This window comes from Saccopteryx leptura, chromosome 2, assembly GCF_036850995.1.
Source record: "Saccopteryx leptura isolate mSacLep1 chromosome 2, mSacLep1_pri_phased_curated, whole genome shotgun sequence".
Taxonomy (NCBI): Eukaryota; Metazoa; Chordata; class Mammalia; order Chiroptera; family Emballonuridae; genus Saccopteryx; species Saccopteryx leptura.
The window spans coordinates 313,691,370-313,715,276 of NC_089504.1; the positions used below are offsets into that span (position 1 = coordinate 313,691,370).

The 23,907-nt window shown below is 45.8% G+C and overlaps 1 protein-coding gene across 1 annotated transcript in view; it reads right to left on the minus strand.

Moving 5' to 3' along the window:
• The window catches only part of ZC3HAV1 (zinc finger CCCH-type containing, antiviral 1), a 53,079-nt gene that overhangs the window by 15,803 nt on the left and 13,369 nt on the right, over positions 1–23,907 (minus strand). Inside the window, exons 2-9 of the mRNA XM_066362839.1 lie at positions 19,649–19,784; positions 15,114–15,363; positions 10,838–11,920; positions 9,221–9,319; positions 6,308–6,428; positions 3,866–4,033; positions 1,436–1,442; positions 729–849 (exon numbers count right to left, since the gene is read on the minus strand). Of these exons, the coding sequence (XP_066218936.1) occupies positions 729–849; positions 1,436–1,442; positions 3,866–4,033; positions 6,308–6,428; positions 9,221–9,319; positions 10,838–11,920; positions 15,114–15,363; positions 19,649–19,784 (1,985 nt within the window). The remainder of the gene's footprint in view (positions 1–728; positions 850–1,435; positions 1,443–3,865; positions 4,034–6,307; positions 6,429–9,220; positions 9,320–10,837; positions 11,921–15,113; positions 15,364–19,648; positions 19,785–23,907) is intronic.

Consider the following 23,907-nt stretch of genomic DNA (forward strand, 5'->3'; position numbering starts at 1 on the left):
ATGGTGGCTCAGATAAACATGGCAGAAGGCAGAGTCTTGAGAAAAGGTGATGGATGAAACAAACCACTGACCTAGAGGAGGATGCCTAGAAGGACCAGCCACACCCTGAGGGCACCCACAGGCCCAGGGTCTCCATTGTAGTCATCAACACCTGACAAGTCTGCCTCAGCCTGGGAAACAGCACACCAGAATCTGAAACTTAGCCCAATGCCCCCATTTGACAGATGGGGGAACTGAGACCTATAGAGGCCAGGTGCTGCTCCCAGGTTACACAGCTACTGTGTCAGAGCCAAGGCTCTAGAGCAGTGGTCCCCAACCTTTTTAGGGCCATGGACCGGTTTAATGTCAGAAAATATTTTCACAGACCACCCTATAGGGCGGGATGGATAAATGTATCATGTGATCGAGACAAGCGTTAAGAGCGAGTCTTAGACGGATGTAACAGAGGGAATCTAGTCATTTTTTTAAAATAAAACATCGTTCAGACTTAAATATAAATAAAATGGAAATAATGTAAGTTATTTATTCTTTCTCTGCGGACCGGTACCAAATGGCCCATGGACCGGTAGCGGCCCGTGGCCCGGGGGTTGGGGACCACTGCTCTAGAGCACAGGTCTTCTGATGGCCCCACACTGCTGGTCCTGCTCAAAAGACCCCTGATCCTGGGAGAAGCACGTCCTTTCCACTCCTATCCCGTATGTTCACCACGGCCAAATGTAAATGCTTACCTTGGAAACTCAGCTCGTAGTTCTGTGAACCCACTTGGAACGGCACAATGCCCCTCCGGCACATTAGGAAGAAAGTTTCCAGGTATAACGAGTCAACGCTCGAAATTTGCTGATTGTTTCCCTAATTATAACAAAAAAAAAGAAAAAAAAAGACTTCATGGTAAGTTTTTAGGAAATGCCTATCATTGTATCATATGTAATTTTATGCTAGCCACGGGATTTAAAGAGGAATCTGTCTTGCCTGCAGACCAGACTGCAGAGGCGTCCCTTTTGTAGTTTTCTCCACCCCGAGACGAGGACAGAACCGCCTACCCTGCGCTGCCGGAACTGCGCACTTGGTGGGTGGACGGTGGACGCCTGAAAAAGATCGCTCTTTGCAATCATCTTCTTTACACCTCCCACAAGATATGACCCAAGTGTACCAAGCATCTTTAAGGACATTTATTGTAACAGACAAGTGCCACAGATTAAATGAATACAACATTTAACACGTTGTAGGTTACATCCTAAAACTGTGTTCAGCACAGACCAAATGTCCCAGGGAGAGCTCTAGGTTAAAGAAGTTTTATCAGGAAGTTTCTTGATGTTTTATTAGAAAACAGGAATGACAGATCGTGTGTCAATTTAAATTATCTTCTATTCCCTACTGAAGAGTTCTCTTTAGTCTCTGGGACCCTTATGTCACTAGAATGCCAATATTTTCCAACCCTTTTTCTGTATCTTACTGAAAATTTCAAGTTATTTGACATAGAACCATTGAGACTGACAGCTTATCTTAACCAAAGCTACATAACTTCACTTTATCACTTCTATTTCCATAGGCACCTCCCAGAATCACTTTTAAGAAAACTGCATGTAAAGTGAGGCCCTAGCCAGTTGGCTCAGTAGTAGAGTGTCAGCCTGGCATGTGGAAGTCCCGTGTTCAATTCCCGGTCAGGTCACACAGAAGAGGTGCCTCTCGCTTCCCCACCCCTCCCCCTCTCGCATCTCTCTCTCACTCCCCCTCCTTGGTACACTCCATAGCTCATTTGGAGCGAGTTGGCCCCAGGCACTGAGGATAGTGGCATGGCCTCGCCTCAGATGCTAAGAAGAGCTTGGTTGCTGAGCAACGGAGCAGCGGCCCCACATGGGAAGAGCATCACCCCCTACTGGGCTTGCCAGGTGGATCCCAGTTGGGATGCATGTGGGACTCTGTCTCTGCCTCCCCTCTTCTCACTAAATAAAAAAAAAAAGAAAACTGAACGTGGACTTCATCCTTGGCTTGAACCTAAAAAGAACCTGTGCAAACAAGCTCAACCTTGCGGGAGTTTTCACCCCAAGGTGCTCCAGGGGCCACCATAGCAGAGAGGAGAGCAAAGACACAGGGCTTTAAGTCCCTCTCCTATCTCCACAGGCAGCTCTGTTACCCCAGCCTGCTCACTGAGGTTCTGGGAAAGACATGCATCTGCTGGTAAGACAGCTGGGAAACCACTGTGCTTCCCTAGTGGGAATAGGACTCTGGCTGAGGACCTCACTCGGCACAGCATACATGGTCCCCTCTCTATGGCCCCATAGCCAATGTTTTTCTCAGGCCCCAATTATTAGTAAAAAGTGGTGCTTCTCCTGGGGCACTAGTGCGTTCTTCCCAAAGAGACGGGATCTTGTAACAGCTTGTGTTTTGGTTTACTTTAGCGGCCAAGCAGCTCAGAGCCAGATTCATGGCCCATGGACTTCTAACCAGGTTGAGCCTTAGGCTGGTGTTCCCATGCCCCTGCTTTGTCTTTGGCTTTAGGTTAACCTCGTGTTTTTATTCTCATCTCTTTCTCCTCACTCTGCTTTCATTGGCTACTTAAGTGTGTTCCCTCTTTCTTTCTTTCTCTCTCTTTTTTTTGTGTATTTTCCCAAAGTGAGAAGCGGGAGGCAGACAGACTCCCACATGGGCCCGACTAGGATCCACCCGGCATGCCCACCAGGGGCTCTGTCCATCTGGGGCGTTGCTCTGTTGCAACAGGAGCCATTCTAGTGCCTGAGGCCGAGGCCATGGAGCCATCCTCAGCGCCCTGGCCAACTTTGCTCCAATGGAGCCTTGGCTCTGGGAGGGGAAGAGAGAAAGAGAAAGGAGAGAGGGAAGGGTAGAGAAGCAGATGGGCACTTCTCCTGTGTGCCCTGGCCAGGAATCAAACCCAGGACTTCCACATGCCAGGCCGATGCTCTACCACTGAGCCAACTGGCCAGGGCCTGCCTCTCTCCCCTTTTTTTTTTGGTGACAGAGACAGAATCAGAAAGAGGGAAAGATACGGACAGACAGGAAGGGAGAAAGACAAGAAGCATCAATTCTTCATTGCAGCACCTTAGTTGTTCATTGATTGCCTTCTCATATGTGCCTTGACTAGAGGGCTACAGCAGACTGAGTGACCCCTTGCTGGGGCCAGCAACCTTGGGCTCAAGCTAGTGAGCTTTTTGCTCAAACCAGATGAGCCCGCGCTCAAGTTGGCAACCTCAGGGTCTTGAACCTGGGTTCTAGGCATCCCAGTCAGATGCTCTATCTACTGCGCCACCACCTGGTCAGGCCCGCTCTCGCTCTCTCTCTCTCTCCCTTTTTAATCCTATACATCAAAAAGAAGGGACACTAGATAGAAACTCTGCTTATCTCAACATCTATCTCCAATTAGCATGTCCCTATGTGTGTACGCCTCAAATGTTCCAGTTCCTGTCTTTCACATCCCTCTGAATCCAAACTCTGAATATTAGTATCTATCTCGGTATCAGTCTGCTGATTCTCTAGTCTTGCCTTATTTGAGACTGGAAGCAGTATTCTCTGTCCCTTTACATATTGATACACAGAAAGCCATCTCCAGGTTCCAGCCTGGTTCCTGGCAGTGAAAAGAGAGGGACATGCAAGTGACTCATGTCTCCATGGAGCCCTTAAAAATAATTAACATATGATTTTGCTTAAGATTGCAATCAGAGTCCATGAGTGTGAAAACAATGCAAATACAGTCACATCTCATGGAAAAGGTACCCATGTCCTCAGCCGCATCCACACTCCATGGGTAACCATGGAGACGACAAACATTTTCGTAATGGTTTTCATCTGGAATTGGCAACTTGCAACCTGAGCCTCTACGGGAGGAACGGAACTCACCTGCATACTGCACCCATACTGCACCCATCTGCCAGACACACTCCTCCAGTACCAATTCCATTTCGTGGCGAAGACAGAACTGCCCAACCCTGTGACATATGAGGGCGTGGAGATACGTCGGATGGCATTATGATTACAAGTCATTTTCTGGAAATCGATTTTAAAATTTCCAACAGAAATCCTGATGGGGAAAAGATGAAAGGTCACCAAAATGCTTCATTGACCACTGTTTTTTACACCCTGGGCTTTCCTAAATATTCAGATTTTCTTAATACAACTGCAGGCCATACATATAAGAGAAAAAACTGAAATACAGGTAATGTAATGTGTCTACCTCACACAGGTGATGGTATCACAAAATGTATTCTTTTTTAAATTTATTTATTTATTTTGTGACAGAGACAGAGAGAAGAACAGAGTGGAAGGGAGAGAGATGAGAAGTATCAATTCTTTGATGTAGCACCTTAGTTTCTCAGTGATTGCTTTCTCATATGTGCCTTCACCAGGGGGGCTACAGCAGACTGAGTGACCCCTTGCTCAAGCCAGCAACCTTGGGTCCAAGCTGGTGAGCCTTGCTCAAACTAGATGAGCCTGCACTCAAACTGGCGACACTGGGGTCTCGAACCTGGGTCTTCCACATCCCTGTCTGATACTCTATCCACTGCGCCACCGCCTAGTCAGGCACAAAATGTATTCTTTCCGCAAAACTATCCCAAGTAAAACTGAGCCCACAAAAAAAAAAAAAAATTGCCTCAATGTTAGAAAATGAGAAGCTCACGGTAGGTCAGTTTTTCCAATTGTAATCATTTAAACAATCATCAAAAGACCTTTTCAGGAAGCCAGCAAGGTCAAGGTTATTTTCATAATATTAGGACATTATTTGCCTTTTTCACTTGCATACTCTCACAGGTGCACAGGAGAGTTTTCGAGAGGCTATCTACCATGTGTGATTTCACAATAGATTTCAAAAAAATATAAAACAATGTCATTCTTCTTAATGAAATTTTTTGTTTTAGACAAGTTATTTTTAGTTATACATTATTTACAGGTATAGTTAAATGCATATAGCTATATAATTATAGTTATAAAAAATATTACTTATATTAACAATGAGTATATTATTTTTATTTTATTTTTTTTAATTTTTATTTTATTTATTCATTTTAGAGAGGAGAGAGAGAGAAAGAGAGAGAGAGAAAGAGAAAGAGAGAAAGAGGAGAGAGAGACAGGGGGAGGAGCTGGAAGCATCAACTCCCATATGTGCTTTGACCAGGCAAGCCCAGGGTTTCTGACCAGCGACCTCAGCATTTCCAGGTCGACGCTTTATCCACTGTGCCACCACAGGTCAGGCAGTATATTATTTTTAAATGAATCAACATTCAATTTTTCTGTTTTGATTTTTATGATGATATATATTGATAACTATAATCCATATAAACAAAAGATCTTTGGGATCCTCAATAAATTTTAAGACTGCAGAGAGGCCCTGAGACAAAAAAGTTTGAGAACAGTTGCTCCAAGAAGCATCTCCTTGATCAGTGGTTCTCAACTAGGGGTGTTTTTGTCCCCTGAGGGACATTTGGCATTGTCTAAAGACACTTTGGTTATCACCACTGGCATCTGGTGTATAAAGGCCAGGAATGCTGCTCAACCACCCCCCTCCAAAGATAAAAAACAAGTAATTATTTGGCCCCAAAGTAAACAGTGCTAAGGTTAGGATACCCTGCTTTAGATTTACCATGGGGATAGGGGGGTTAACCTACAAATGAGAAAACAGCTAATGGCGCCCTCTATTGGCAAAACGCAGCAACGAAGGCTCCAAAAAAATTCCCTGAACTTGCAGATGATGAAACGTGTGATTATTCCCCCAAAGAATTCCCTTCTTAAACTAGGATGCATCTTATAAATATGTGTATCATCCATTTCAGCCCTGACAGAAACAGAAATAGCAGGTATTTATCTCAGGAGAGAGAAAATAGAAAACACAAAAGAAGTTATAAAATGCTAAAGTGGACAACAAAGTTACTGCACCAGAACTATATGAAATTGCCCAAACCATGTTCTAAAACTATGAAATTAAGCCAAAGGCTCTTTCGAGGTACTTTTAATAGTCCTAGCATGAACCGATAGGAACAGAAACCGACATCCATGCTGTGTTTATCTGCACGACACCAGGACAAATATTAACCAAACAAATAATTGTGTCACTGTCTATTTTGCATGTCACCAAATAGTCTCTAGTATTATCCAAGCTCTGTGTGGCTTCAAATCTACCCAGATTTTCTTTCCTTTTCTTTTTTTCATTAACTCAGCAGGCATTGGCCATTTTTATCTCAAACTCGAACAATGAATAGGATGCTGAAAGAAAATGTTTTCTTCCCAGACACCTAGCACCACCGCTCCCCTTCGATGCTGTTGCATAGTTCACGAGCCAGAATCCCAGCCACCAACTTACATGGAATTTTGGGGGTCACAATAAGCCTTCTCAATATTCTCCATGGGCTGGAGGTCCATCCAGGTGTTTGCAATTGACATCTGCCAGCGGTAGGGCAGGTGGAAGTGAACTTTGTTGCAGCCTTTTACAAAGACAGAGAGGAGGCCTCAGGGTGGGTCGAGTGGGGGTTATAACCAACTCAGCCAAGTTCACTGCTGACCTTCCCATCAAGGCTTGCCTTTCCCACGCCACCAGACAATGCGCACAGACACATTCTGTCCACACCTCTATGCACGCTGGCTTCTGCCTGCAGAGCCTTATACCCCTTTATCTCCACGTTCCTTTATTACCCAGAGACTCATCAGAAAACAATTCCCCACTCCCCCAAAAGTTCCTGTACTCACATGAAAATCTGAGGTTATTATAAATTTACAGTTAACCTTTCTGCACCCGCCCCCCAAGTACATAGATCTATGGAGACAAAATGCTCCCCAGCATGGGCCATTGCTTGTCTTTACTCAAAACCCCGGGTTATAATTCGTCTCTTCCAGAAAGATTCCCTCTCATCTGACTCTATTCTGATCTGTCTGGTATTTTGGCTTCCCTTAGCCAGCACTCAGCACCTGGTTTGTGCTTTTCCATTTATGTATTTTCTTATTTTATGCAGTTTTCTCACGTGTGGATGTTCTGACACCCTACTGCAATTACAAACTCATTGAAGAGCAGGTTAGGTCACTGCTTAGCTTACGTCTCCCTTGCACGACTGGCATAGGGTTTGGCATGCAAAAGGTAGGCATTAAATCAATGCTTACTGAATAATGAATTGATGTCATAAGCCTGTAACACCGGGATACAAAAATAGTTCTGTTTTTCCACAATTTTCATGATATTATGTTTGACTGTTATGCTATGTGAAGTTTGAACATTTGGAAATGTTCAAAAAAATGTGTGACTGTTTTTTAAACAAAAAGAGTCAGGCTTAGACATCAAAGAGAAACCCAGAGTCGCACTGCCCAGTATTTGGCTGCTGCAAAAGTATATAAGCATTCATTATAGTCCATACCTCATACCTATTAGAATGGCTATTAAAATATATAAACCCCGAAAACAACAAGTGCTGCTGAAGATGTGGAGAAATTGGAACCCTTGGGCACATCTGCTAAAAATGCAGAGTGCTATAGCTGCCGTTAAAAATGGTGTGGCAGCTCCTCAAAGCAATTAAACATAGAATGAACACGTGATCCAGCAATTCCAATCCTGTTTATATTCCCAAATGAATTAAAAGCAAGGTCTCGATGAGATACTTGTACACCCATGTGCACAGCAGCATTACTCAAGCCAAAAAGTAGAAGCCACCCAAGTACCCACCGATGGATGGAGAAATGCAATGTGATAGATACATACAATAGAATTATTATTCAGCCTTAAAAAGAAATGTTAACACAGGCTTCCACATGGCTGAGCCTTGAGAATGTTATGCTAAGGACAAAAAAGCCGGTGTCACAAAAAGACAAATACTGTGTTATTCCACTCACACGAGGGATGCAGAATAGTCATGTTCAGAAACTAAAATGATGGCTGCCAGGCGCGGGAAAAGGGGGCGAGGGAAATGAGTTGTTGATTAATGGGTATAGAGGTTCAGTTTTGCCAGATGAAGAGTGCTGGAGCCCTGGCCAGTTGACTCAGTGGTAGAGTGTCAGCCCAGCATGTGGAAGGCCTGGGTTCGATTCCCGGTCAGTGCACACAGGAAAAGCGCCCATCTGCTTCTCCACACTTCTCCCTCTCCTTTCTCTCTATCTCTCTCTTCTCCTCCCGCAGCCAAGGCTCCATTGGAGCAAAATTGGCCCAGGTGCTGAGGATGGCTCATGGCCTCCGCTTCAGGCACTAGAATAGCTCTGGTTACAGTGGAGCAACAGCCCAGATGGGCAGAGCATCACCCCCTTGTGGGCATGCTGGGTGGATCCAGGTCAGGCGCATGCAGTAATCTGTCTGCCTCCTGCTTCTAACTTTGGAAAAATACAAAAAAGAAAAAAAAAGGAGTGCTGGAGTTTGGCTGCCCAACTCTAGGAATGTAGTGAACACTACTGAATTGTCCACTTAGAAATGATTAAGATGGAGGGGAAAAAAATCTATGTTACATGTATTTTACCACAATTAAAAAGAAAAACAGAATTTTCAGTTAAGGACTTTTGATTTTGAGAACACAGGGCAGAATGTTCCTCTTCAAGGCAAATTGAGTCTAAAATCACAAAGTGATCAAACAAATGGAATCAGACATGATGTCCAAGCCTGGGACACAGAGAGAATGGTGAGGCAGTTACATAAAAATGAGAGGAGAGAATCTGTCCCAAGCACGGTCCCATGGGAAACATTTCTATATGAAGTCTGGCCGAAGGGGACAGTGACCAGGTGTGGCTCTTCAACTGGAATGACCAACAGACCATTGGTCATGTGGAGCAAAGGTCTGTTTAGTACACACGGCCCAGAAGAGAGGCAATGCCTCAGCAATGACTGGAAATGAACCGAAACTGTTGTCTGCTAGGATTCCTTTGTTTTTTGAATTTGATGTTTGCTTGCTTGCTTTTAGTAATATGAAGAGATGGGTCCATGATAAGTATAACATTTCACCTAAAAAGGCATTGCAAAAGAAGAAAGTTATCAAGGATTGGTAATGAACAAAAGCAGGCTGGGCACTTTAGGGTCAAAACCCAACCTGGCTACTTAGGTATGTAAGGTCTTAACATCTCCATGCCTCCAGTTTCTACATCTGTAAAATGAGTTAACGGCAGAACCTACTTCAAAAGTTGATGTAAAGTTTAAAGATGCATGAAGGGTTCTTAGCGTTGTGCCCATCATAGAGCAAATGTTTAGTAAATGTTAGCCATAGTACTATGAATAAAGTTTCTGCTTCTACAAAGACCTTAAGCTACTCACTAAGTTGACAACCCTTATACAGATGGTCAGGACAAATTTCCTCCGAGTCATGATCATCCATCTTGGAAGATGTGGAACTCACGATGTCAGATACGGAATCTGGAAAACAAAAGAGGGTGCATGTATGCTGCTCTTAATGTTTATTTTAAGGGAGAGGAGGGGAGGTAGAGAGACAGGCTCCCACAGGCACCCCAACTGGGGTCCACCCAGCAAGGCCCCTACAAGGCAATGCTCTGCCCATCTGGGTTTGTTGCTCTACTGCTCAGCAACCAAGCTATTTTTAGCACCTGAGGCAGAGGCCACGGGCAATGTGCTTGAACTAATCCAGCCATGGCTGTGGGAAAGAAGGGGGGAGGGGTGGGGTGAAGAAGCAGATGATCGCTTCTCCTGTGTTCCCTGACCAGGAAACAAACCTGGGACATCCACACACTGGCTGACACTTTACCACTGAGTTAACCAACCAGGTCCTGCTCTTAATGTTTAAACCAAAAATCAAGAGGCCTGTTCTCACAGTAGGAAAGAATATCTGAAACTGGGCTACGTTCAAGAAAATTCCTGATTGATGTGTTGCTCACAAGCCCTCCATTAACGCAAATGTGAACATTGGGTCACAGGAGAGTTATGTTGCTTTCTTAAACTGTGGTTAGACTGCCTGACCAGGCGGTAGCGCAGTGGATAGAGTGTTGGACTGAAATGCGGAGGACCCAGGTTTGAGACCCCGAGATCGCCAGCTTGAGCGCAGGCTCATCTGGTTTGAGCAAAGCTCACCAGCTTGGACCCAAGGTCGCTGACTTGAGTGAGGGGTTACTTGGTCTGCTGAAGGCCCAAGGTCAAGGCACATATAAGAAAGCAATCTATAAACAACTAAGATGTTACAACAAAAAACTGATGATTGATGCCTCTCATCTCTCTCTGTTCCTGTCTGTCTGTCCCTATCCCACTCTCTGACTCTCACTCTGTCTCTGTTAAAAAAAACAAACAAAAAAAACGGCCCTGGCCGGTTGGCTCAGTGATAGAGTGTCAGCCTGGCGTGCAGGAGTCCCAGGTTTGATTCTGGCCAGGGCACACAGGAAAAGCGCCCATCTGCTTCTCCACCCCTCCCCCTCTCCTTCCTCTCTGTCTCTCTCTTCCCCTCCCGCAGCCGAGGCTCCAATGGAGCAAAGTTGGCCCGGGTGCTGAGGATGGCTCCATGGCCTCTGCCTCAGGTGCTAGAATGGCTCTAGTCACAACAGAGCAACACCCCAGATGGGCAGAGCATTGCCCCCTGGTGGGCATGCCAGGTGGATCCCGGTCGGGCACATGCGGGAGTCTGTCTGACTGCCTCCCCATTTCCAACTTCAGAAAAATACAAAAAAACAAAAACAAAACAAAACACAACTGTGGTTAGACTATTCCTGTCCTCAGTAAATGTAGCCATTTATTCTATACTCTGCTACTGGCTGGCCTTTCCATGTCCTAGGTCAGTGCCCTCACCAGTCATACCTTCTCTTCACCCAAACCCTTTAAAACTCGATGCCCTATGATAACTGCGGGGCAACATCCAACGAGAGATCACCAGCCACAGCTGCTCTGCTGCAGACACAGACATGGGGCCCTCTCTGTCCTTCAGTGACTTACTCAGAGCACAGCTCAGAGTCCTCCTTTTAAACTCACTGGCAGGGATGACAGCGATTTGAGCCGAGTTCGGACCACGGGCCTCACAGGCTGTAGTTCTGTTGCTTGAGGAAGGTGTCGAAGGTGGTCCCTTGGGCAGAGCGCTGACTTGTGTGGGGGCAGCGATCTCCCCAGTGGTGGGCAGGATCTGGGTTCTCAGACTCGGGCTTAAATAGCCTAACACATCTTGATCCGCTCTGACTTCTGATGTTAAGCCGAATCCAGTGACACCTGTCTTTTCATATGTAACTTTATTAGAGCCATTTGGTGCGTTGGGGCCAAATTTACTACTCCAAAATACCTTCCCTCCATGCTGACTGTCCTCTGTCATGACGGTCTTGAGATCAGGGTAAATAGTTTTGGTTTCCTGATTCCTAGGTACTGATTTTTCCCTCTGTCCACCATTGTTGGTGGTTTTGTAACTTAAAGATCTCGCAGAAGGGATGTCTGTGGCCATCCCATTAAAATGATGAAAAACTGGGAAATACTGGCCATCTTGATTGCCACTTCTGCCCTCGATATTCACGTGGGCCGGGGAAAGCGTGCCCGCACTCTTTCTGGTGGTTCCAGTATCAGGTGTTCGTGGAGAGTACAAGGCAGCCTGACTCGGAGGAAACAGATCCTCTCTGCTGGAGCCGTGGTCATTCAGCCAGGACGTGGGGCCCTTCCAGTTGGAAGCCGATGTTAAGTCAGAAGGGTGGTGAACTTTGCCTTGATTCCCACCAAAGAGGCCCTCGGAACTGCCATTCTCTGAAACCCTCTGGCTTCCTCCCACTTGCCTGGCTCCTCCCAGACTGGCAGCCTTCGATGAGGCTGAGGAAGGCTCAGGGCCATCTTGACTTCCCAAGTTCAGGAACTCGAAGATGAGGTTGTTTACAGGCCTGTCATCCAGGGGAGAACTGCGGCCAATGTAATCTGGACTGGGTGTGCCGGATCTCTCGGGGGCAGGCGGGGCGGAGGGGATGACTTCGTGACTGCCATGAAATAACCGATCTCGGCTCTTGCTTCTGCCTCTATAGGCCAGGTCCCGACGATGGGAGGGAGGGGCTAAAAAAAAGGCCAAAACGGTGGAAAGTAGCGTTAGTATTAGATGTGGGACCAGAAAACATGAATTCTGCTACTGCCTAGCAGTGTGATACCTTGAAAAACATCACTCTTATCTATTCATAGTGTTACCCTTCCTTCTTCTAAAAGTGACTGAAAGCTGCTCTCAATAAAAGTCACTTAAGACCTGCACCTGTGGTGGCACAGTGGATAAAGTGTCGACCTGGAAATGCTGAGGTAGCCGGTTCGAAACCCTGGGCTTGCCTGGTCAAGGCACATATGGGAGTTGATGCTTCTAGCTCCTCCCCCACTTCTCTCTCTCTCTCTCTCTCCTCTCTCTCTCTCTCTCTCCTCTCTCTCTCTCTCTCTTTCTCCCTCTCCTCTCTAAAATGAATAAATAAATTTTTAAAAAGTCACTTAAAATTTCCAAGACTCAGTTTTCCCATTCATTAAGTATGGCTAATATGGCTGCCTTTCTTCATGACTTTGCTAGGAGGAGCAACAATGTGATGTTGCAGGTGAAACCGTAAAGCATTTATATTTCTCAAATATAAGGTTTAATTGTGTATGATCTCTTACAGAGTCTTAGAATTATGTATCCTGTTTGCTTCACAAAATTCAGCTCTTCCAACATCCACCTCATAAAGAGATTAAAAATTGCAAGTGTTTATAACATTAAGCAATATAAAAGTGCTTAAGAAATAATCCTGTTCATTTTACACCCATTAGGATGGCTACGATCCAAAAAAACATAAAATTACAAGCATTGATGAGATTTAAAAACACTGCTGGTGGAATGTTAAATAGTGCAGCCACTGCGAAAAACAGTATAGAAGTTCCCCAAAAAAGTGAGGGAACTTTTTTAAACATAGGGCCCTAGCCAGTTGACTCAGTGGTAGAGCGTCAGCCCGGCATATGGATGTCCCAGGTTCGATTCCCTGTCAGGGCACACTGGAGAAGCGCCCATCTGCTCCTCCACCCCTCCGCTTCTTGCTTCTCTCTTTCTCTCTCTTCTCCTCCCCTCCTGCAACCATGGCTCAACTGCAGCAATTCCACTTCTGAGTATCTACACAAAAGTATTGAAACCAGAGTCTCAAAGAGATATTTGCAATACTGTGTTCAACATAACATTATTCACAAGAGCCAAAAGATAGAAGCATCCTAAGTATCCACCAGTGGATGAATGATTAAACAAAAGGTGGTGTATACATACAATAGGTTATTTGGCATTAAAAAGGAAGGAAATTCTCAAATAAGCTGCAATATAAATGAACTTTGAGGACATTAAGCAAAGTGAAATGAGGCAGTCACAAAAGGACATACTGTGTGATTGTACTCATGAGCAACCTAGAAACAGTCAAATTCATAGAAACAGAAACTAAAATGGTGGTTAGCAGCAAATGTGGGGGAGGAAGAGATGGAGAGTGATTGCTAACAGGTACAGAGCTTTGGTTTTGAAAGATGAAGAGAGTTCTGGAAACTGGTTGCACAACAATGTCAATGTAACTTACTGCCACTGCACTCTTTTATTTTTTCCAGAGACAGAAAGTCAGAGAGAGGGATAGACAGGGACAGAGAGATAAGAAGCATCAGTCATTAGTTTTTCATTGAGCATTGTGACACCTTAGTTGTTCATTGATTGCTTTCTCATATGTGTCTTGACCGCGGGCCTTCAGCAGACCGAGTAACCCCTTGCTGGAGCCAAAGACCTTGGGTCCAAGCTGGTGAGCTTTGCTCAAACCAGATGAGTCTGTGCCCAAGCTGGCGACCTCGGGGTCTCGAACCTGGGTCCTCTGCATCCCAGATCCGACGCTCTATCCACTGCGCCACCGCCTGGTCAGGCCACTGCACTGTCTTAAAAGTGGTTGAAACAGTCTATTATACCTTCTATTTTACCGTAACTTAAAAAATAAAGAAAAAAATATTTTTTAAGCAAGTGAGAGGCAGGGAGACAGGGACAGACTCCCGCAGGTGCCCTCACCGGAATCCATCTGGCAACTGATATCTGGGGCTAATGTTCTGCCCATTTGAGGCCGCTGCTCTGTTGCTCAGCAACCTAGCTATTTTAGCACCTGAGGTGAGGCCATAGAGCCATCCTCAGTGCCTGGAGACAAGTTTCTCATTCAAGCCATGGCTGCAAGAGGGAAACAGAGAGAGAGAGAGAGAGAAAGGGGAAGGGGAAGGGGAAGGGGAGGTGTGGAGAAGCAGATGGTTGCTTCTCCTGTGTGCTCTGATTGGGAATCGAACCTGGGACTTTCACACACTGGGAAGATGCTCTACCACTGAGTCAACTGGCCAGGGCCACAGATTCTTAAAGAAACAGTACTAAGGACAATAAATTAAATTGCATATATTAGTGCTAAATTTCCTGTTACAATTATTGTATTGTGGTTTACGTCAGAGATTGGCCTTGTTTTGAGGAGGCACATGCTGATATAATTAGGGGTGGCATCTCCTGATGATGGTATATCTCAAATGCCTTAAACACAAAAATGTCATGTGTCTGTGTGGATATTTATATGGACATATATAGAAAGAAAGTGATAAAACGATTGTGACAAAATGTGAACTGGTGAATCTAAAAAAAATTACATATTTTTTTCATTAAAAAAAGCTTTACCAAGTAGCTTTTAGAAAAATGATAAACGTTTATAAAATCCTGGGGAATAGTGCTTAGCATGAAAGTCAAATTGTGGCCCTAGATGAGTAGCTCAGTGGTTAGATCACTGTCCTAATATGCCAAGGTTGGGGGTTCAATATCCAGTCAGGGCACATACATATGAGAGTCAACCAATGCATGCATGAATAAAGTGGAACAACAAATTGATGCTTTCCTCCCTCTTTCCCTCCCTCTCTCTAAAATCAATAAATATAAATTTTTAGAAACCACCAAATTGCAAAGTTGCATATATACCACGATTACAGTGATGGGCAAAAGTGGAGGTTTACAGTTGTGAGTACGCAAAACAGTTTACCCTAGTATTATTATTAATTATTATACTATTTTCCATACAAACAAATGTAATCCTACCTTTGCCCACCCCTGTAATTATGTAAAAGTTGTGTACAAATGTGGACAAGGTCTGAAAGGGAAAATGAAGAGAGTTTTATGTGGTGAGGTGGTGACAGTAGGTGGTTTTCCTGTCCTTGTGATTTCTCTGTCTATTCTAGTCACTAAAACGTAGAAAGTGTTCACCTCTCAACCCAGGTTTCTTCCGGCTGTGCTTGTTGTTGCAGATGTCCTGGATGTTCTGGACCACTTCCGGGCTCAGTCCATGTTCCCTCATGATGGCCAGCACCTTCCTGTCCATCAGGTTATGCGAGCGGCGGCAGTTGGTATAACCGCAGTTTCCTCGCGTGAAATGTTCGCAGACGTGGAGCCTTTCACACGGTGGCTGCTGACTGCAGATGTGTTTTCGATCTTCTCCCTTGTAACTTTTGCAGATCTACAGAGGAGAGGATAACAGGCAGAGACAAAAAACCTTCCTGTATCTTCCATGACACAGTCATTTAGGAAAGCTGGACTCGACGAAAATTTCAGAAGCAAGCAGAGATAGATGGAGGGGGAAAAATGCAGGCGCATGCCCCAGTCTTTTATGAATTATATTCAATTGATCGTGTATTTGGGGCAAAGAGGGACTTGCTAAAAGAAACATGAATTCAATCATCATTTGCAAGAATCAAAGTAAGATGGCCAGGTACAGATAGGACAGAACCAGACCCAGAGTGAGTCCTATACTTAAGGGCACACCAAAGAGGAAGTCCTGCCTTTGGACAGCAACTCATTCCGCAATTAAAAGGACAAGTAGGTCTTAGCTGCAACTGTTGAAAAATCTAGAATCTAGTCTCTTCTCAGCAGAATGTGGCCAAGTTTCTCAAAAACCAACCAAACCCTGACCAGGTGGTGGCACAGTGGATAGAGCATCGGACTGAGATGCAGAGGACCCAGATTCAAGACCCCGAGGTCGCCAGCTTGAGCGTGGGCTCATCTGGTTTGAGCAAAAGCTCACTAGCTTGGACCCAAGGTCGCTGGCTCCAGCAAGGGGTTACTCAGTCTGCTGAAGGCCCGCGGTCAAGGCACATATGATAAAGCAATCAATGAACAACTAGTGTTGCAACGCGCAATGAAAAACTAATAATTGATGCTTCTTATCTCTCTCCGTTCCTGTCTGTCTGTCCCTGTCTATCCCTCTCTCTGACTCACTCTGTCTCTGTAAAAAATAAATAAATAAATAAATAAAAGACCAACCAAAGAAGATAATTTTTATACATCTATGTAAATACATAGATACACCTACATACCTAGCTCTACAAAGATGTCGTGCTTACTGAAAGGAGGGCAGAAGAAATAGTATTATGCCTGAGGCCAGACCAAGTGTTGCCAGACAGAAGACACTAGTTTAAAAGTCTGCAGACCTAGAAGCACCTCGCTGAATCCCCTTGTCTCAGCCTCTGTTTCCTTTGCTGTCAAATGCTCTGTCTACCTAAACCATGTCATTGAGCAGCTTCAATAATAAATTGTATGGATGTGCCACGCAAAATATGAAATGTGATGCAAATGTTTGAATCATTGCCCGAAGAATCTTAAAGGTCAAAACATTTGTAAATTGTTCCAACAGACTCTGAGTGACCCACATCAACATGATTCACAGTGATGTATCACACAGGTGGCAAAGACAGGGATCTGGACTCCAGCCAATACGATGTAGTCACACAACCTCTAAAACCTGATGCCGACAGGCACTGTCGGACAGCCCATTATCCAGATGCTGACTCTGGATCAGCAGTTCTCAAAGTGTGGTCCCTCGGCCCTGGCCGGTTGGCTCAGCGGTAGAGCGTCAGCCTGGCGTGCGGGGGACCTGGGTTTGATTCCCGGCCAGGGCACATAGGAGAAGCGCCCATTTGCTTCTCCACCCCCCACCCCTCCTTCCTCTCTGTCTCTCTCTTCCCCTCCCGCAGCCAAGGCTCCATTGGAGCAAAGATGGCCCGGGCGCTGGGGATGGCTCTTTGGCCTCTGCCCCAGGCGCTAGAGTGGCTCTGGTCACAGCAGAGCGACGCCCCGGAGGGGCAGAGCATCGCCCCTGGTGGGCGTGCCGGGTGGATCCCGGTCGGGCGCATGCGGGAGTCTGTCTGACTGTCTCTCCCCGTTTCCAGCTTCAGAAAAATAAAAAGAATTTCTCAAAAAGTGTGGTCCCTCAGCCAGCAGTCTCAGCCACTCCATCAGAAACTGATAGGAGATGCAAACCCCGTATCTCAGAGTCAGAACCACCTGAGGTGGGGCCCAATAATCTGTGTGTTAACAAACCCTCCTGGTTGCTGATGCCCACTAAAGCTAGAGGACCAGTGTTTCGGAGGCTCTAGCAAAAAGAAAAAAGAAAGCAATTCCACAAGTGATACTTCAACATTCCTATTACCATGCTGACAGTGAAGTTAAGATGGCTTCTGGCCTTAAGCAGGCCAGGACAAATGAAAGTATCCCTTCCCTGAGTGAGCACATTACAACTTCACAAGGTTTTATTCCAGGAAGCCAGTTCTGTCTGATGCTTTTAGGTTCTCCTCAGGTCAAGGTGAAGTGAAAAACTACAAACAGCCTGACCAGGTGGTGGCGCAGTGGACAGAGCGTTGGACTGGGATGCGGAAGGACCCAGGTTCGAGACCCCGAGGTCACCAGCTTGAGCGTGGGTTCATCTGGTTTGAGCAAAAGCTCACTAGCTTGGATCCAAGGTCGCTGGCTCGAGCAAGGGGTTACTTGGTCTGCTAAAGGCCCATGGTCAAGGCACATATGAGAAAGCAATCAATGAACAACTAAGGTGTTGCAACGAAAAACTGATGATTGATGCTTCTCATCTCTCTCCATTCCTGTCTGTCTGTCCCTATCTATCCCTCTTTTTGACTCTCTCTCCGTCTCTATAAAAAAAACCACTGGGCCCTGGCCGGTTGGCTCAGCGGTAGAGCGTCGGCCTGGCGTGCAGAAGTCCCGGGTTCGATTCCCGGCCAGGGCACATAGGAGAAGCACCCATTTGCTTCTCCACCCCCCCCTCCTTCCTCTCTGTCTCTCTCTTCCCCTCCCGCAGCCAAGGCTCCATTGGAGCAAAGATGGCCCGGGCGCTGGGGATGGCTCCTTGGCCTCTGCCCCAGGTGCTTGAGTGGCTCTGGTCGCGGCAGAGTGACGCCCTGGAGGGGCAGAGCATCGCCCCCTGGTGGGCAGAGCGTCACCCCTGGTGGGCGTGCCGGGTGGATCCCAGTCAGGCGCATGCGGGAGTCTGTCTGACTATCTCTCCCCGTTTCCAGCTTCAGAAAAATACAAAAAAAGAAAAAAAAGAAAAAAAAAAAAAAACCACTGGCCGGTTGGCTCAGTGGTAGAGCATTGGCCTGGCATGCAGAAGTCCCGGGTTCGATTCCCGGCCAGGGCACACAGGAGAAGCGCCCATCTACTTTTCCACCCCTCCCCCTCTCCTTCCTCTCTGTCTCTCTCTTCCCCTCCTGCAGCTGAGGTTCCATTGGCGCAAAGATGGCCCGGGCTCTGGGGATGGCTCCTTGGCCTCTGCCCCAGGCGCTAGAGTGGCTCTGGTCGCAACAGAGCTACGCCCCAGAGGGGCAGAGCATCGCCCCCTGGTGGGTAGAGCGTCGCCCCCTGGTGGGTGTGCCAGGTGGATCCCGGTTGGGCTCATGCGGGAGTCTGTCTGACTGTCTCTCCCCGTTTCCAGCTTCAGAAAAAATACAAAAAATAAAATTAATAAATAAATAAAATTATATATATTTTTTTGCTTTTTGTTTTTACAGGGACAGAGAGAGAGTCAGAGAGAGGGATAGACAGGGACAGACAGACAGGAATGGAGAGAGATGAGAAGCAATCAATCATTACTTTTTCGTTGTAGCACTTTAGTTGTTCACTGATTGCTTTCTCATATGTGCCTTGCAGGGGGCGGGGGGGCTACAGCAGAGCCAGTGAGCCCTTGCTCAAGCCAGCAACCTTGGGCTCAAGCTGGTGAACCTTGCTCAAACCAGATGAGCCCACGCTCAAGCTGGCGACCTCAGGGTCTCGAACCTGGGTCCTTCCACATCCCAGTCCGACGCTCTATTCATTGTGCCACCGCCTGGTCAGGCATATTATTTAATTTGAATCACTATATTTTGGGGTCTCCTTGTTACAATAGCTTAGCCTATACCCTCAACCAATATATCCCATCATTTTCCAAAACCTTCATTCAAAAACCCCCCTCTTCCTGGAGGTCACCATGAGGTAAAGCATCAATTAGTTCTACTACTACATCTTCAGATCACACTTGCTCACACGGGGCTCCCTAGAAGCCTAGTGAAGGAGGCATTCCAGACTCAAATTCTTATAAAACTTCAAACAGGAAGGAAATTGCTGGAATCTCTTCGGTTACTCAACAACAGCCACCCACTGGTGTCACCCGCTGCAGAGCCCTGATGCTAACTTTGAGTTTTTCCTGCTTCTACTCCAACATATTCATGATACAACACTGTTGATTATATATTCTTCCTGCTTTTTTAAAATTTTATTTATTAATTTTAGAGAGAAGAGAGAGAGACAGAAAGAAAGGGAAAAGGGGAGGTAGGAGGAAGCATCAACTCCCACATGTGCCTTGACCAGCAAACCCAAGGTTTTGAACCAGCAACCTCAGCATTCCAGGTCAACGCTTTATCCACTGTGCCACCACAGGTCAAGCCTCTTCCAGCTTTTTAAACCAAGGAATCATAACATACCTCAGGCAAAAAGAAAGGGTCACTTTGGACAAGAAGCACTGCCAATTCTTCCTTGTTCAGTCCGGAGAGCTGAAAATGTTTCAGGATTCTAAAGTTGTCTTCGGAGAGAACATCGTGAGAATATTTGCACAAATTCCTGAAAGAAAATAACAATTGTCAGTATTTCCAATTCATAGAAAAGAAAAAGAAATTATCCAGGGACCTTTCAGTCCTTGGAGGTCAAGGCCCATTTCCTTTGATAACTCATACGGTGTAATCCTGCTTAAAGAATACACTTTCAAAATATAAATTGACAAATGACAAATACACACACACACACACACACAAATTGGCTCTGGCCAGATAGCTCAGTTGGATGGAGCATCATCCTGATGCACCAAGGTTGCGAGTTCACTCCCCAGTCAGGGCACGTACAAAAATCAATTAATGAATGCATAAATGAGTGGAACAAGTCAGTATTTCTCTCTCTCATCAATAAACAAAAAACATTTAAATATACATATAAATTAATGAAACACCTAGATGGGGGAGTATATTTTTTTCAAAAATTATACACATCTATACTTTATTTATCTATACTTTAAATTATTGAAATACTTCTTTAAACACTATGTCATCTAGTACACATTAATAACATAAAAGGAAAAGTTAGCAAAGAAACTGAAACCAATGTTAGAAATGACTGCCCATTGAGAAACAAAGAATAATCAATCAGGTTAACACATCTGTGGACTGACAATCAGGTCAGTGAGAAAACAGAATTTCATTTTTTAATTATACAAACTTGTTCATTGCTTTACCTCTTCTATGTCTTTTTTTTTTTTTTTTTTTTTTTTTTACAGAGACAGAGAGAGAGAGAGTCAGAGAGAGGGATAGATAGGGACAGACAGGAATGGAGAGAGATGAGAAGCATCAATCATCAGTTTTTCATTGTGGCACTTTAGTTGTTCATTGATTGCTTTCTCATATGTGCCTTGATTGTGGGGCTACAGCATACCGAGTAACCCCTTGCTTGAGCCAGCGACCTTGGGTCCAAGCTGGTGAGCTTTGCTCAAACCAGATGAGCCCGTGCTTAAGCTGGCGACCTCGGGGTCTCGAACCTGGGTCCTCCACATCCCAGTCCGACGCTCTATCCACTGCGCCACCGCCTGGTCAGGCTCTCTTCCATGTCTTAATGTACACCTGTGTGACTTGTGACTACAAAGGAATGGAACAAGCTCTTAATTATACACTTTTAAAAATGACAGAAAGAGATTAAAAAATCCCCTTCATATGGGAGTTGATGCTTCCAGCTCCCCCCCATCTCTCTCTCCTCTCTCTCTCTCTCTCTCTCTCCTCTCTAAAAAAAAATTAATAAATTAAAAAAATTTTAAAAAGACCTGTGGTGGCGCAGTGGATAAAACGTCGACCTGGAAATGCTGAGGTCGCCGGTTCGAAACCCTGGGCTTGCCTGGTCAAGGCACATATGGGAGTTGATGCTTCCAGCCCCCCCCCCCGTCTCTCTCTCTCCTCTCCCTCTCTCTCTCTCTCCCTCTCTCTCTCTCTCTCTCCTCTCTAAAAAAAATGAATTAAAAAAAAAATCCCGCCCTGGCCGGTTGGCTCAGCGGTAGAGCGTCGGCCTAGCGTGCGGAGGACCCGGGTTCGATTCCCGGCCAGGGCACACAGGAGAAGCGCCCATTTGCTTCTCCACCCCTCCGCCGCGCTTTCCTCTCTGTCTCTCTCTTCCCCTCCCGCAGCCAAGGCTCCATTGGAGCAAAGATGGCCCGGGCGCTGGGGATGGCTCTGTGGCCTCTGCCCCAGGCGCTAGAGTGGCTCTGGTCGCAATATGGCGACGCCCAGGATGGGCAGAGTATCGCCCCCTGGTGGGCAGAGCGTCGCCCCTGGTGGGCGTGCCGGGTGGATCCCGGTCAGGCGCATGCGGGAGTCTGTCTGACTGTCTCTCCCTGTTTCCAGCTTCAGAAAAATGAAAAAAAAAAAAAAAAAAAAAAAAAAATCCCCTTCACTTTAAGGCTTTAATGATTTAGGGTCAACCTCTCTCCAAGAGAACTTCCTATGACAATGGAATTGTTTTCTTAGCTTTGCAAGATATAAGCCCTATGTGGCTTCTGAGCCCTTAAAAGAGCTAGAGAGACTTAGTAACTGAATTTTCTATTCTACTTTATGTTAATAAATTTAAATTTGAATCACCACACATGCCTGGTGGCTACCACGCTAAAGCTAAAACGGTAAAGATTTAGATCTTTGCTAGTCAAAGTGTGGGGGTGACCCAGTAGCACCACCACTACCTGGGGCTTGTCAGAAAATCTAAGTCCTCACATTTATGGCTTTAATAGCTATCAATATGATGGAATATTAATATTTTCTAGTTTGCACCTAGGTAATGGCCAGATTTTATATAAATAATGTGGCTTGAATTAGCTTTGAACAAATAACCTTTCTTCCAGTCTGCTAATTCCCTGGGATTTTTTCCTTTGGGAGTATTCCCCTAAGGACACAAGTATTTTCTTGGCAGCTTGTGTTTCATTTTGATCTACTGCTCTCCAGAAAAATATACCAACAATATATGGCTGTGATTATTTCCCCACAAGCACATTAACATCAAGTTTTATTATTTTCTTACTTCAGTAGGTATGAAATAGACTTGTTTTTAATTTGCACTTAATAAACATCTCTCCATTTATTTAAGTCCCATTCTATTTTCCTTAATGAGAATTCAAGTTCTCTTCTCTTTCCCAAATATTAAAACATTTATCTATTATTATTTAATTCACTGTCTGTTGCTAGTAACCAGAAACGCAAATGAGTGTGCAAAATCACCTTATTGAAATCGCTTGTTTTTAAATGGACACAAATGTAAAAGTTATTCTCTAAGAATTAATCTTTGAAAGTCACTATTTACATGCTGCCGCCTGTGGGTCAGGCATTCTTGAAATCCTCTGGAATTGCCTTCAGATCTAGCTGTGGAGCCTCACGGAAAAATCTGAATCAACAACTGTGTCCACCACCTTAAAATCCAACCAGCCCTCCCACGGCCCTTGCTTCAGGGGAGAAGTCAGGGGCAGGCAGCTGGGTAGGCCCTGGCCTCCAGCCCAGCCACTTTCTCAGGCCAGCCCTCTGGTGCTTTCCCTACCCGGTGGCCCTGGCTCTTAGTGTGTCTCTAGCACTCCTTGATAAGGCTGTCCTCAGCTCTCTGCTTGCTTTGGGGTCTGTGGTTTCAGATAACAGCTCCCCAGCATCCCCCAGCACCCAGAGCCCTCAGCAGCTGAGCTAAGAGTCTACCCTATCTCTCCCCCAACACCCATGGGAGGGGATCAGAAGATAATCTACAGCAGGGAAGGCCCAGCCTCCAGCCCCAAACAAAAAGCCCATCCACTACAGCTTTACCAGCTGTGCCTGAGCCTCATCACCCCATAAGACATCTTGCTCCACTGGCCGTTGCCATCAATGATACGGAGCTGAAAATCACTTCACTGAAACACCCCACCGCTAGCTAGACAGGTTCTGCCCTCCAGCTTGGAGATATTTAAAGAGCTAGTCCAGGGGTCAGGAAGCTTTTTGGCTGAGAGAGCCATGAACGCCACATATTTTAAAATGTAATTCTGTGAGAGCCATACAACGACCCTTGTACATGCATTATCCAATAAAATTTGGTGTTGTCCCGGAGGACAGCTGTGATTGGCTCCAGCCACCCGCAACCATGAACATGAGCGGTAGGAAATGAATGGATTGTAATACATGAGAATGTTTTATATTTTTAACGTTATTTTTTTTATTAAAGATTTGTCTGCGAGCCAGATGCAGCCATCAAAAGAGCCACATCTGGCTCGCGAGCCATAGGTTCCCGACCCCTGAGCTAGTCAGATGAAATGAAGAATGTTTGCTTTCCCTGTAGCTCCAGTCCAGACATCCTGGACTAGGGCCAGGACTAGGGCACCTCTCCTGGGGCCGAAGAAGAGGACCCAGACCTCTCCAGGTCCCAGAGAGATGTAACACTGGTCATGCCTATGAATCTGTGGGAGGGAGCCTATGGAATCCAGGAGCAGGGCACCTCCCAGGTCCCTGAAGTTGGTATTTCCTCTAAACAACTAAAGGCAGCCAGGGAGCCTAATGGGGACCCCTCTGTCTGGAACCCTGAGTGTCCAAGCCTTTCCAAGCCCACCTGAAACACTCACCCTGAGGAAGAGCCGGCCCAGCACCTGCAGCGCTGGGGGGGGGGGGGGGGGGCGTGATGCTTCCTGTCTGAGGCCGGTTCTTTTCAT